General features: G+C 44.5%; 1 protein-coding gene across 4 annotated transcripts in view; it reads left to right on the top strand.

Annotated features, from left to right (window-relative positions):
• BLTP3A (bridge-like lipid transfer protein family member 3A) overlaps positions 1-12,654 on the top strand; it is a 62,306-nt gene that overhangs the window by 41,408 nt on the left and 8,244 nt on the right. For 3 of the 4 annotated variants that reach the window (XM_036096128.2, XM_036096141.2, XM_078055466.1), the window contains 9 exons: positions 1,517-1,603; positions 2,121-2,291; positions 2,683-2,822; positions 3,234-3,375; positions 3,635-3,828; positions 4,031-5,487; positions 9,817-10,013; positions 11,826-11,980; positions 12,069-12,219. In XM_036096128.2, coding sequence (XP_035952021.2) covers positions 1,517-1,603; positions 2,121-2,291; positions 2,683-2,822; positions 3,234-3,375; positions 3,635-3,828; positions 4,031-5,487; positions 9,817-10,013; positions 11,826-11,980; positions 12,069-12,219 — 2,694 coding nt within the window. The remainder of the gene's footprint in view (positions 1-1,516; positions 1,604-2,120; positions 2,292-2,682; positions 2,823-3,233; positions 3,376-3,634; positions 3,829-4,030; positions 5,488-9,816; positions 10,014-11,825; positions 11,981-12,068; positions 12,220-12,654) is intronic. The other variant, XM_036096133.2, reaches the window with a different exon arrangement.

The following is a 12,654-nucleotide window of genomic DNA, read 5'->3' as shown; positions in this document are numbered from 1 at the left end:
GGACCCTGGGATCATGATCTGAGCCGAAGGCAGACGCTTAGCCAACTGAGCCACCCAGGCGCCCCTGTATTCATTCTTTTTATGTATAAAGCACAGACAGACATAGTACATAAGCAGATATATAGTATATCTGTGGTATGAAGATTTCATGAAGAGGCAATTATGAAAAAAATGTCTAAATAAGCTCCTTAGAGGTAGTGATAACGAACAAAAAGATTGAGAAGAAGGAACATGAGTGTAGGATGGTGATTAGTCCAGAACTTGAGGTGGTGAAATCCAGACTAGACGGAAATGTACCAGCTTATACCCAGAGGATCCCATGGTATTTCCCTTCACCCTAATAAGAGATAGAAATGTAGAACAGGGTAGGTCAGACAATATGCATATGTAGGAGAAGTAGTGTCTATTCTAACTACTCTACTAACAATTCTTAGAATGTAGTTGGAGAGGTAAGGTAGAAATAGGGAAAGTTTGGGGCGCCTTGGTGGCTCAGTCAGTTAAGCATCTGCCTTCGACTCAGGTTGGGATCGAGCCCCGCATCGGGCTCCCTGCTCAGCGGGGAGTCTGCTTCTCCCTCCGCCTGCCGCTCCCCCTGCTTGTGCTCTCTCTCTCTGACAAATAAATAAATAAAATCTTAAAAAAAAAAGAAATAGGGAAGGTTCATTCATTTAGTAAGAATTAAATGTAAATTCAAGATAAATATAATACAGTATTTGACTTGATGCTAAAAATTCCAGTTTACCTACAATATCCTGTATGTGTATTTTACAAATGTCCTTGTTAGTGCAGTGTTTTGGTGTTCCATGGTACTGTGTATGTATTTTATGTAGTGATTGTCTAATTAGCTCTGAGGCCAGGATATGAAAGGAAATAATGTGGGTTCTGTTTTGGGGGGAATTTGGCTTATGCCTCTCCAGGTGTTGGGCCGAGGAACAGCAATCCTAGCATTGTTAGGTTTGGGGGAACCAATCAGGATTTTAGAATGTGTCAGTGGGATACCTAGGATTGTAATTCCTGAACCCTGAGTTTTGCAGTTTCTTTTGCCTTTCTGGAAATCTGGCAGCCATTTACAGAGATAATGGGATATACCTTTTTTGGGTGTTGTCCGTTGACCATTATAAATCAAGAGAGGAGGGCCTCAGACTTGCAAATCACTTGACACCCTGGCCTTTCAGTTGCACTTGTGTATCAACCAGACTTTTTTTTTTCTTTTTTTTTTTTTTTTTTTGTAGAGAGAGAGGGGAGGCAGTGGGGTGGGGGTGGGGTGGGGGAGAGAGAAAGAGAGAGAGTCTTAAGCAGGCTCCACACCCAGCGTGGAGCTGGACGTGAGGCTCAATCTCACAACCGGGACAGAGATCATGACCTGAGCTGAAATCAAGAGTTGGTCGCTTAACGGACTGAGCCACCCAGGCGCCCTCAGGCTTTGGAACTGATGCTCAGAGGACTTAAATACTTCAAGTGGTATTTAGGCTTCTTTGTTTCTTCTGCGTTGTTCACCTTTCTTTTTCTTTTATAGGTGTCTCTGCAAACAGACTCATGGGTGGTGCAATGCAGCTTACTTTCCGCAAGATGGCATTTGACTATTACCCCTTCCACTGGGCAGGTAGGACAATTCTAAATAGCAGCAGTTCTAGTGTGTCCCAGGTACCCGTGTATTGAGGACAGATTCTTGGGTTCATTCCTGACTGTCCAGCAGGAGGGTGCCAGGAGTTGCAGCTCAGAGGGGTGTTGGGAATAGCCCTCTTCAAGAAACTTGTCGGGTCTACTATTGATGATTCTTTATCAGTGATGGGAAGAAGTAGGAGAGGCAGTGCTTGAGATGTTGCTTTTGACTCTATGCTCTGCCCCTTACTTCCACTAGTTTTAGAGCCTTCCTAGTAGTCCATGGTCAAAGATAGTGACAGTCAGCAGCTGGCCTTTTAGGGAACCTTAGGGAAAAATCACATATGGAATCCAGAAGAACTTGAGTGTTGTCACTAGATAATTTTTACTTACCCCAGAGAAATCTGGATTGGGGTGAGGGATCAGATTCTGAACTATGACTATACCAATGGAAGGGAAAAATCAGAATGTTGGATCATGATCTTGGACTGAAATCTTTTTGCTTCTTTGTTGCATAGGTGACAGCTGCAAACATTGGGTACGGCACTGTGAGGCCATGGAGACACGAGTCCAGTGGGCCCAGAAGCTGGTGATGGAATTTCAGAGTAAAATGGAGAAGTGGCATGAAGAGACGGGTCTCAAACCGCCCTGGCACCTGGGGGTAGATTCTCCCTTCAGGAGGAAAGCAGGTAGGTTACAAGGAGCTGGAGGACTCCCATTGCTTAGCCTGTTGCTATTTACTTTTGAATATCCAGTGAAGGTAAAGCACCGGACTAGCTAATTATCCCAACCTGATCCCATGGAAAGACATCAGTGACTTTTTTTCTTTACAGAGTCCTAGTTGTCTTTAGGACTAGTTGCAGTGTTGAGGAGAGGTTGTTGTCACCTTTATTCCAGAGACTGTGGCCTTGGTCTTAAGGAGAATACAATTTTTGAGTTCCTTCTAGGAGCTAGACAGTTAAGCTCTCTTTTCTACATATATATAGCCTTAGTGTCTTAGGATTTTTACTTTCCTAATTCTGTTAGTAATGAGAGTTGAATGTACCTGATTCTCTTTCCTACTTTCTTATTTTTATTTAGATTCTCTCTCCAGTCCTCGAAAGAACCCCGTTGAGAGAAGCCCCTCTCAGGGCCGACAGGCTGCCTTTCGGCCTCCAGCATGGAATCGCTTGCGCTCTAGTTGCCTGGTAGTACGGGTGGATGACTTGGACATCCACCAGGTGAGAAGCCCAGGATGCAGGGAGACATGGTTGGAAAGGGGTGGAACAGTACATTTGGAAGGCAACAGGTGTGAAGAAGATTGTGGGATTCAGGGGCTGCTTCCCTCACTTCTGGGTGGATTGATAACACTGGTCTGTTTCTTTCTGAGCATGGATGGCTGCTGAGATCAGGACCTGGGACTCCCCCAGTTTCCTCTGATACCCTACTACCAACCTTCCCCTGAGAGCAGTGAACTTGCAGATAGTGGGAGCAGGTGCGAGAATGCCTGCAATACGTGTGAAAAGCCCTCTGCTCCCTGTGGTAGACTTTGCAAGGGTGGCAGTGGCTTTCTATGACCTCAGAGGAAATTGAGGGAATTCTATTCTGGATGCTGTACGGGTGCTAACAGCAACTTGCGTGTGGTTGTGTAGGTTTCTACGGCTGGACAGCCAAGTAAGAAGCCATCTACACTCCTTTCCTGCAGTCGGAAGCTTCACAATCTTCCCACTCAGGTCTCTGCCATTCATATTGAGTTCACAGAGTATTACTTCCCCGATAATCAGGAGCTTCCAGGTAAGCATCTGATCCGCTCACTTCTTATTGTTTAGCTCATGCTCTTCACATCTGCCAGCCTTGGGGCCACGGCTTGTATTCTCATTTGTCTCTAGGAATTTTAGGTGTTTGAGTTAGTTTAGCACACCTTTGTTAAAAACTCTGCCATGTAGAAATATGCACCTTTGCTTTCTTCGTAATAAAATGAGTATCAGCTGGTAAGTAGGAGTCGAGTTGCTACTCTGTACACGGCAATTCTTTTTTTTTTCCTGCTTTCCAGTTCCCTGTCCCAATCTCTATGTTCAGTTAAATGGTCTGACGTTTACTATGGATCCTGTCAGCTTGCTCTGGGGAAACCTCTTCTGCCTGGATTTATACCGCAGTTTGGAGCAGTTCAAAGCTATCTACAAGCTGGAAGATTCGAGCCAGAAAGATGAACACTTGGATATCCGACTGGATGCCTTCTGGTTGAAGGTAGGGGAGAGTGGGATTTTCATTCCCTTTTGGCATCCCTAGCTGCATTTCTCCCGTGGCTATAATCCAGGGTTCTGCTCTGTCCCTTTGATAGAAGTAAGAAAAACAGTATTGCGGCTCGGTCTTTTACACATGTATTAATAGCAGGTTGGGGAGCTACTCAGATGTCCATTCTGAATTGGGTTTCATTTTCTCTCTGAAGGTTAGCTTCCCGCTGGAGAAGAGAGAGCAGGCTGGGTTGCATCGTCCTCAGGCCCTCATCTTTTCTGCATCGGGCGTGACTGCCACCAATACACGTCATGCCCCACATTGTAGTTGTCCAGACCTCCAAAGTCTCTTCCGAGGTTTTGCGGCTGCTGAGTTCTTTCATTCCAATTATGTTCACTTTCCCAAGGTTCCAGGTGGCTTTAGCCTTCTGCACATGCTTTTTTTACATCATGCTTTCCAGGTGGATTCCCGCCTCCCTCAACCCAGTACCCTCCCTCCCCAGAGGCTTAAGGCTTCCCAGGATCTGTGGTCCATCCACTTCACCCAGATCTCCTTGGACTTTGAGGGAACAGAGAACTTCAAAGGCCATACCTTGAATTTTGTGGCCCCCTTCCCCTTGTCCATTTGGGCCTGCCTACCCCTCCGCTGGCAGCAGGCTCAGGCACGGAAGCTCCTTTTGGCCACAGAAGGGAGGCTGAAACCATCCGCTAGCTTTGGCAGTCCTGTCCATTCTGAGGCCCTTGCCCCTGATGCTGTGCCCCATCAAAGGTCAAAGACTGAGCATGATTTGAAAAGCCTGTCAGGCCTTACAGAAGTCATGGATGTTTTGAGAGAAGGCAGCAGTAGTGTGGACAGCAAAGGGCCTCTGACTGAGCTTGAGGATGCAGCAGATGTTCACATGCTTGTACACTCCCCTGCACATGTCCGCGTGAGGCTTGACCATTACCAGTACTTGGCTCTGCTCCGCCTGAAGGAGGTGCTACAGGGTCTTCAAGAGCAACTGACTAAGGACACAGAGGCCATGACTGGCTCTCCTCTGCGGGACCAGACAGCTTGCATTGGGGTCCTCTTCCCCAGCGCTGAGGTGGCTCTGCTCATGCATCCTGCCCCGGCGGCTGTTGAAGCTGACTCTGCAGTTTCAGATACCACCAGCCTCATCGATTCAGAGCTGTCTCCTTCAGAGGATAGGGAGCTGAAGTCTGATGCCTCCTCAGACCAGGGCCCAGCAAGCCCTGAGAAGGTTCTGGAGGACAGTGGCGTTGAAAATCTGGATGCATCCCAGGATAGGCCAGTGCCTCTCCATAGCAATGGAGAGCTACAGGATTCAGATCCTCTTGCACAGCAGGAGGTAGGGAAGGGCCATGAGGCAGTGGATTTCTTACAGGCCAAGAGACTGAGCAGAACCCAGGCATCCACCTCACCAGCTGCGTTGAAGCCCCCAGATGGCAGGGATACTGCTGTGAATGGACAGGCCGAGATCATCCCCTTGAAGAACATTGAGGGAGAATTGTCAAGTGCTATTCACATGACCAAGGATGCCACAAAGGAGGCTCTACATGCCACTATGGACCTCACCAAGGAAGCTGTGTCCCTGACTAAGGATGCCTTCAGTCTGGGCAGAGACCGAATGACCTCCACCATGCACAAGATGTTGTCCCTGCCCCCAGCCAAGTGAGTGGCTCTCTGCCTTCTTCATTCATCCTGTCTCCTCCTCCTAGCTCTGGTCGTTGGGCTTAAGGCCTCCTGCTGTGTGTACTGTTAGATTGGGAAGCACTGTGTAGTCCAGGGGATGGCATAGAATGGCCTCTCTAATGTACCAAAGCCTTTAATTTTCAGTGCTGCCTGAAGGGCAGTGGAAGAATTTTTAGGCTACTTAGAGGATATAGGTATACCAACTGGAGAGACTTATTTTTAAGACTACATCTAATTCTGTGATAGGGGAAGAACCAGAAATTGGATTTGCACATGCCTCCATGTAGCTTAGCCTATTCTTGGGCAGTTTCAAGTCAACATTTACTGCTTCATAGGATCTTCCCTCCTCTTTCACTGATTCACTATTATTGATACAGATATACTCTATGAGAACAATAATAATAATAATACTTGGCATCTGTATGATATTTTATTCTTTTTAGTGGCCTTTCACATAATATTTTGTTTGATTTGATCCCCACAGCAACCCCATGAGATAGCAATAGAAATTTGTATCCTCAGTTTATAGCTGAGGGAACTGAAGGATCAAAAAGGATGAGCCCATGGATCCTGTATCTTGTAGATAGAGAAGCTGGGGCTTTGTATTTGCTCTTTCTGGTACACCTTATCAATGTCTGCCAGAGTAATAGAGAAGGAAGAATTTCATGTGTTCATTCAACAAAAATTTTTCGAGCCCCTACTTTGTGCCTGGCTCTGTGTCAGACACTGAAGATACAGTAGGGAGTTAGCAGAAAAATACAGAAATGCATAATCAGAAGAGTGGAAAGGTATGGATTTTTCCATTGGTGCCTCGTGGTTTTAGGAATGATAATGAAGACTATGGGAAATCTTTGTTGGGATGCTTTGTGGTTTGGGGACCATGGTTTGAAGATCAGTGGCTTTGGAGCTTTGTCTAAGTGGATTGTGGGTCTAAGTGGGTCTCTAAGCAATGCCAGTGTTAGTACTTGCTAGGCACAGATAGCCTAGAAGGAAGGAGAAGGGAAAACTTGAAGGGATAAATGATAGAATACTAGACAACACTTATGGAGTGCTTTCTGTGTATCAGGCACTCTCCTGAATGCTTACAATATTAATCCATTGAATTCTTGTAACAACCCTGGAAGGCAGGTAATAATATCAGTCCCCATTTTACACGTGAGGAAACTGAGTTCAGAGAGGTAAGAAACTTGCTCAGGATCACAGAACTCCTGAGTGGTGGGGTGAGGATTGACTGGACTCCCAGTCACCAAATGTGCTGCTTTTTCTAAATGGAGATGGGAAAAGAGGAGAGGGGGTGATAAAGGGAAAAGAAAGGTGTGTGACACAAACCCTTTTTCAACCCCCAACCTTGACTTGCTGGTGGCCCAGTCCCATGGCCTCTTCTCAGTCCTCCCTGTCCTTGGCTCCTCGTGTCGGCCTTGCAGTTGTCCCGAACGCTTATAGCCCTGCGCGGCCCCTCACACTGCACTTCTCGGCAGGAGTCTTTCCTTCTTCCTTGGCTGCTGTCTTCTGTCCTATAAACCTAACCGCTCCACTGCACTAGGCTGTCCGTATTCTGATCACTTTTATCATAATCTTTATGTTTTAAATTATAAAAATGATTTGTGTTCATTTTGTTGACAATGTAGGAAAAAAAGAATAAAGAAGAAAAAGTCACTTGTGACAACACAATGCAGAGATAGTCACTATTCACATTTGGATCTTTTTTCTTCCGATTTTTATACCTATATTTGGGTACCCATGTGAATGCTTATAGGTGTGTACACACATACGCTATACATGAATACTATTTTTACAATAATAGAATTATTTCTATATCATCTAGAAAATTTCCAGTTTTATTCACTTAATGTTTGTTTGTGAATCATTTCCCATTCATGAGGTACCTGAATACATAATTTTTAATTGCTCTATTGTATTCTGGCAAATGGATTTATCCTCATTTATTCATTCATCCCACTGTGGGGGGGGCTTTAGTGTGTTTCCAGTTTTTCTCAGAACCAAAGCTGTGTTAAATGCCCTTGTTTTTGTGAACATTACTCTTTATGCATATCTAAATCTTTAGAATGAAAACCCAGAAGTGGGTTATTATTGGGTCAAATGCTGCAAACATTTTTAAGGTTCTTGATGAATTTGCCAAACTTCAGGAAGGTTTTTATCAGTGCATTTTTGTATACTTTCTCTCAAGGTTATTTTATTCATCTCCTTACCTCTGCTGTAGTCTATATTTCCGGTTCTGACTTTTCTCCCCTCCCCTGCTCTTCATCAAAAACCATCTACTGCATGTAGTTCCCCATGGATTTCCCAGGGGTGTGGCAAACCTCACATACATAAAACTAAATTCCCTATCCCTCCCTAGACCAGTTCTTTCTTTATTCAGTTGTATCATTCTCCTGCCTCTTCCAGTCATTTGCCAGATTCTGACTGTAATTCTAGAGCAGGGGTTCTCAGACCAAAGCGTGCTTCAGAATCATCTGGAGGGCTTCTTAAAACAGATTGCTGATCCCCACCCTTAGAAGTTTCTCATCCAGTAGGTCTGAGACAGGGCCTGAGAACATGCATTTCTAAGCCCCTTCCCTCCCCCCATTGATGCTGATGCTCCTACCAGGATGACACTTTGAGAACACTGCTTTAGGGAGTCTCATATCCCTTTTTGCTGTCTGTTCCTACATGTGGACTATTTCAGTAAACTATTAATTGATTTCCTCATTGGAGGTCTTTTCCTCACTAGCTTGTTTGAAAGAGCCTTAAAACATAGGTCTGATCTTATTATTTCCCTACTCTAAAATTAGGCTTTTCCCTTATACCCCCTGAATTTAGTTTGAACTTATTAGTGTGGCATAATCAATTATTGTGATATATTCCATATGGTACTTTGTGTTTTTTGTTTTTTAAGTAGGCTCCATGCTGGGGCTTGAACTCACGGTCCTGAGATCAAGAACTGAACTGAGACCAAGACTTGGACACTTAACAGACTGAGTGATCCAGGTGCCCCTCACTTTACAGTTTTTTAATAGACTGTTTTTTAGAAGAGTTTTAGGTTCATAGGAATTACTGAGCAGAAGGTACAGAGATTTCCCATATACCCCCTGTACTTTATAGTTTTAAAAGCACTTTCATATATAATCTTTTATTCAGGTTTTTCTGTAATCCGGCTGCAACCCATGTGGTACAAAAGGGGGAAATAAACACTTAGCAAGAGTTAGGAGACTTGGGTTTTTCTTAATTCCATCTTTAACTATGACCTTGAGTCAGCTTCTTTTATAAAATGGGGAGATTAAATAGGAAGATTAAAAGATCTTTAAAGGTTTCTTTTCACTCTATTGTGCCTTTTTAACTTTATCTTCCACTGCTCTTCCCAACAAAACCTAAGCTCTAGCTGCATTGAGCTACTGTCTCCAAAGGTACTTTTTGTTTTCTAGCTCCGTGCTCCATGTCTTTGCTCATGCTGTTTCTTCCGCATAGAATGCCCCTTCCCTGTTTCTTTCACAGCCCTCAAGGGCTCCCTCAAATGCCATCTCCTTCCACAGAGCTATTCCTGATACCCTTCTTCTCATCCTTTCCCCCCTTTGATATTGCCTAGCCTTTGGCTTTGCCTAGCCTCTGTCCCTCTCTTATGGTGTGTGTGATTTACGCCCATACGATGGTAGGTTGTATCTGAATCTCCTCTCTCCTGATAGTTTATACATTCATTGAGGACAGAGGATGCCTTGTTCGTTATTTTATTCACTCCCTGTGATTCGTATGGTGCCTTATGTGCACAGGTTTTCCAGTAAATACTTGTGGAATGGATGTGGGTGGCTTCAGGTGTCATTCATTTGCACTGGGGCTGTAGGTAGTCAGTCTCATCTATATATGGGATGACCTTGAATAAACTTGATATTTAATGTTGATATGGCAGAGCTACTTATGCAGTTTGAAATGCCAGATTCAGAAAGGCCAGCAGTTGAAAAATGGTGTGACCCCCTTACAGCAGATAATAGTTGACATCAAAGTTAATGTATAAATAACTATTTGGGTTGAAAGGGTTGGGCATTGCAAGACCCAAAACATATCTTCTAAGCCACATTTGTGTGTGTGTGTGTTTTTAAAGATTTTTTAATTTATTTTTGTGCACGCACGGTAAAGAGAGAGAGCGCGCGAGAGCGCACACACGACAGGGAGAGGGGCAGAGGGAGAAGCAGGCCTCCCGCAGAGCAAGGAGCCCAGTGTGGGGCTCCATCCCAGGACCCCGGGACCATGACCTGAGCCGAAGGCCCCTAACCGACTGAGCCACACAGGCGCCCATGGTTTTTATCTCTTAAACAGGGAGCCCATGGCCAAAATAGATGAGGGGGCGGCAGCACCACTGAGTGGAGGGGCTGCCCGACTCCGACTTTTCTCCATGAAGAGGACAGTATCTCAGCAGTCATTTGACGGCGTTTCATTGGATAACAGTGGCCCTGAAGACCGGATTTCCGTGGACAGTGATGGCAGTGATAGCTTTGTGACGCTCTTGGAGTCTGGTACGTGGAAGCAGCCAGGTGAAACTGAAGTCCAAAAAGGGTTCTTTCTGCTGCCTGTATACCAGCAGGATACAAAAGGAGCTGAGATTTGATAAAATAGATGTTTTCTTAGCCAAAACCAAAAAAGAGAGAAATTTTAGTGGATTTGTAGCTCTGGCTTATCTACACATCTTCTAGGTTATTGGTTAGCACTTGACCTTCATCACAGAATGAGACTCAGACCAAAAGAGAGAGTGCTAGTCTTATAGCCATGTAGCTGTGGCAGGAGGATTAGTTTGGTGGCTGGTGCTTTTGGGTTTTTTTTTTTCCCCTAACTATGTATTTTATTGTTGGAAAATAGGAGCTTTTTCTATGATAAAATGAGTAACTATTAGGAATTAGATCATTCATTACTGGAAACTACACTGGTTCTTTCATGTTATTGAACCGGAGACTTTTTTAAATGGTCCCTTAAGAGTGTCTAAACGAAAATAAAGTAAAAAGAGAATGTACTGTTTCTTAAGCTGGGTGGTGTGTACTCCTGTTTGCTTTGTTATTATTATGGAATATTATGGAAAAATTCAAATATGTATAAAGGTAGATGGGATCAAACGATGAACGCTCATGTACCCATTACCTAGCTTCAAATATTAAGAACTCATGGCCATTCTTGTTTCATACATACTTCTGTTCACTTCCTTTCCTCCCATATTATTTTGAAGCAAATTCCAAACATAACATTTTATCCATAAATATTTTTATTATGCATCTCTAGAAAATAAACTTTAAAAACATTTGAAAAAAATGTAAATTGTGGCAAAGTATATATTACATAAACTTTACAATCTTAACCGTTTTTAACTGTAATTGAGGAGCATTAAGTATCATTGTGCAGGGGCACCTGGGTGACTCAGTCCTTAAGCGTCTGCCTTCGGCTCAGGTCGTGATCCCAGGGTCCTGGGATTGAGCCACGCATCGGGCTCTCTGCTCAGCGGGAAGCCTGCTTCCTCTCCCTCTCTCACTGTGTTTCTCTCTGTCAAATAAATAAAAAATCTTTAAAAAAAAAAAAAAGTATCGCTGTGCAACCATCACCACTATCCATCTCCAGAACTTTTTTCATCTCATAAATCTGAAAATCTGTACCTCATTCCCTTCTCTTCCAGCCCCTGGCGACCACTGTTCCACTTTGTATTCTGAATTTGACTATTCTGGGTACCTCATATAAATGGAATCACACAGTATTTGTCCGTTTTTTTTAAGATTTTATTGATTTATTTGACGGGAGAGAGACAGAGATAGAGAGAGAGAGTACGAGTGGGGAGGAGAGGGAGAAGCAGGCTCCCCACTGAGCAGGGAGCCCGATGCAGGCTCCATCCAAGGACCCTGAGGTCATGACCTGAGCTGAAGGCAGACACTTAACCGACCGAGCACCCAGGCACCCCAGTATTTGTCCTTTTATGACTGGCTTGTTTCACTTAACATAATGGCCTTAGGGTTCATTCACTTCATAGCACATGTCAGAATTTTCTTCTTTTTTAAAGCTAATACCCTATTGTATGTTTATACCACATTTTGTTAATCCGTTCATCTGTCTGTGGACACTTGGGTTGCATTCATTTGCAGACTTTTTTTTAATGTGACCAAATACCACTGTCCCATTTTTAAAAATCAGCAATTCTTTAAATTCATCAAATATCCAGTTTTCAAATTCCCAATTGTCTCATAAGTGTCATAAGTGTTTTTTTTTTTTTCCACAGTTGTCATTGTTTTTAGAGATTGGATTTGAACAGAACTTTTTGATTTTCAAACTCATTTGTTGTCTTTCTTATGCAGAGTCTGGTCCAGAATCTCTTCCACCAGGAACTCTTCCAAATGTCTTGGACAGTGCTGGTGTCCAAGCGAGCCCTGTTGTGGATAGTTACGGCCAGGGGTCACCAGAGGCCAACAGTTCGGTCTCACCCAGTGGGGAAGACCTCAGCCTTCACCCGGTCAGCTGCTCTCCTTTCTTCTCTGCAGAGAGTAGGCTGTAGGCTAGAAGCTTGCGAGGCACTCAGCTAAGAAAGTATCCTTTTACAGGTCTCCGTTCTGGTCCTGAAGGTGAATGAGGTATCTTTGGGGATCGAGGTACGTGGTGAGGACCTGGCTGTAGCCCTGCAGGCAGAGGAACTGAGTGTCCAACAGCTGGGCACCGTGGGACTCTGGCAGTTCCTGCATGGACAGTGCTCAGGTGAGGATGGGGGCTGTTCTAGGGGAGCTGGGATTTATCTGGGGCAGCCCTAGCTTCTTGCTCCTGTCACTGGGCCCCAAGGGTAGCTGTCCTAGTGCCAAGCCCTTGGTCCTTCTCTCCAGCAGCCATTAGGAGGAGGAACTCCAGTCAAGCCTTCTTCTTGCAGGGGAACCTCCCAGAGCCCTTTCTGGGGCTTTGCATTCAGTAGGCTATTCACCATCTTCACTTCCCAGGTGCTCCTTAAGCTTATACAGGAGGCCACTGTCCACTTCTTCATTTGTGTAGCTGCTGACATCCAACTGTATATGATCAGGGAATTCTGTCATTCAGATTCAATCCTTTGATATTTGTACTTTAGAAGATGACAGGAAGGGCGCCTGGGTGGCTCAGCCATTAAGCGTCTGCCTTCGGCTCAGGTCATGATCCCAGGGTCCT

The sequence above is a fragment of the Halichoerus grypus genome, chromosome 9 (assembly GCF_964656455.1).
Source record: "Halichoerus grypus chromosome 9, mHalGry1.hap1.1, whole genome shotgun sequence".
NCBI classification, from domain to species: domain Eukaryota; kingdom Metazoa; phylum Chordata; class Mammalia; order Carnivora; family Phocidae; genus Halichoerus; species Halichoerus grypus.
Note: the sequence above shows the minus strand (reverse complement) of the source record. Positions and strands in the feature narration are given on the sequence as shown.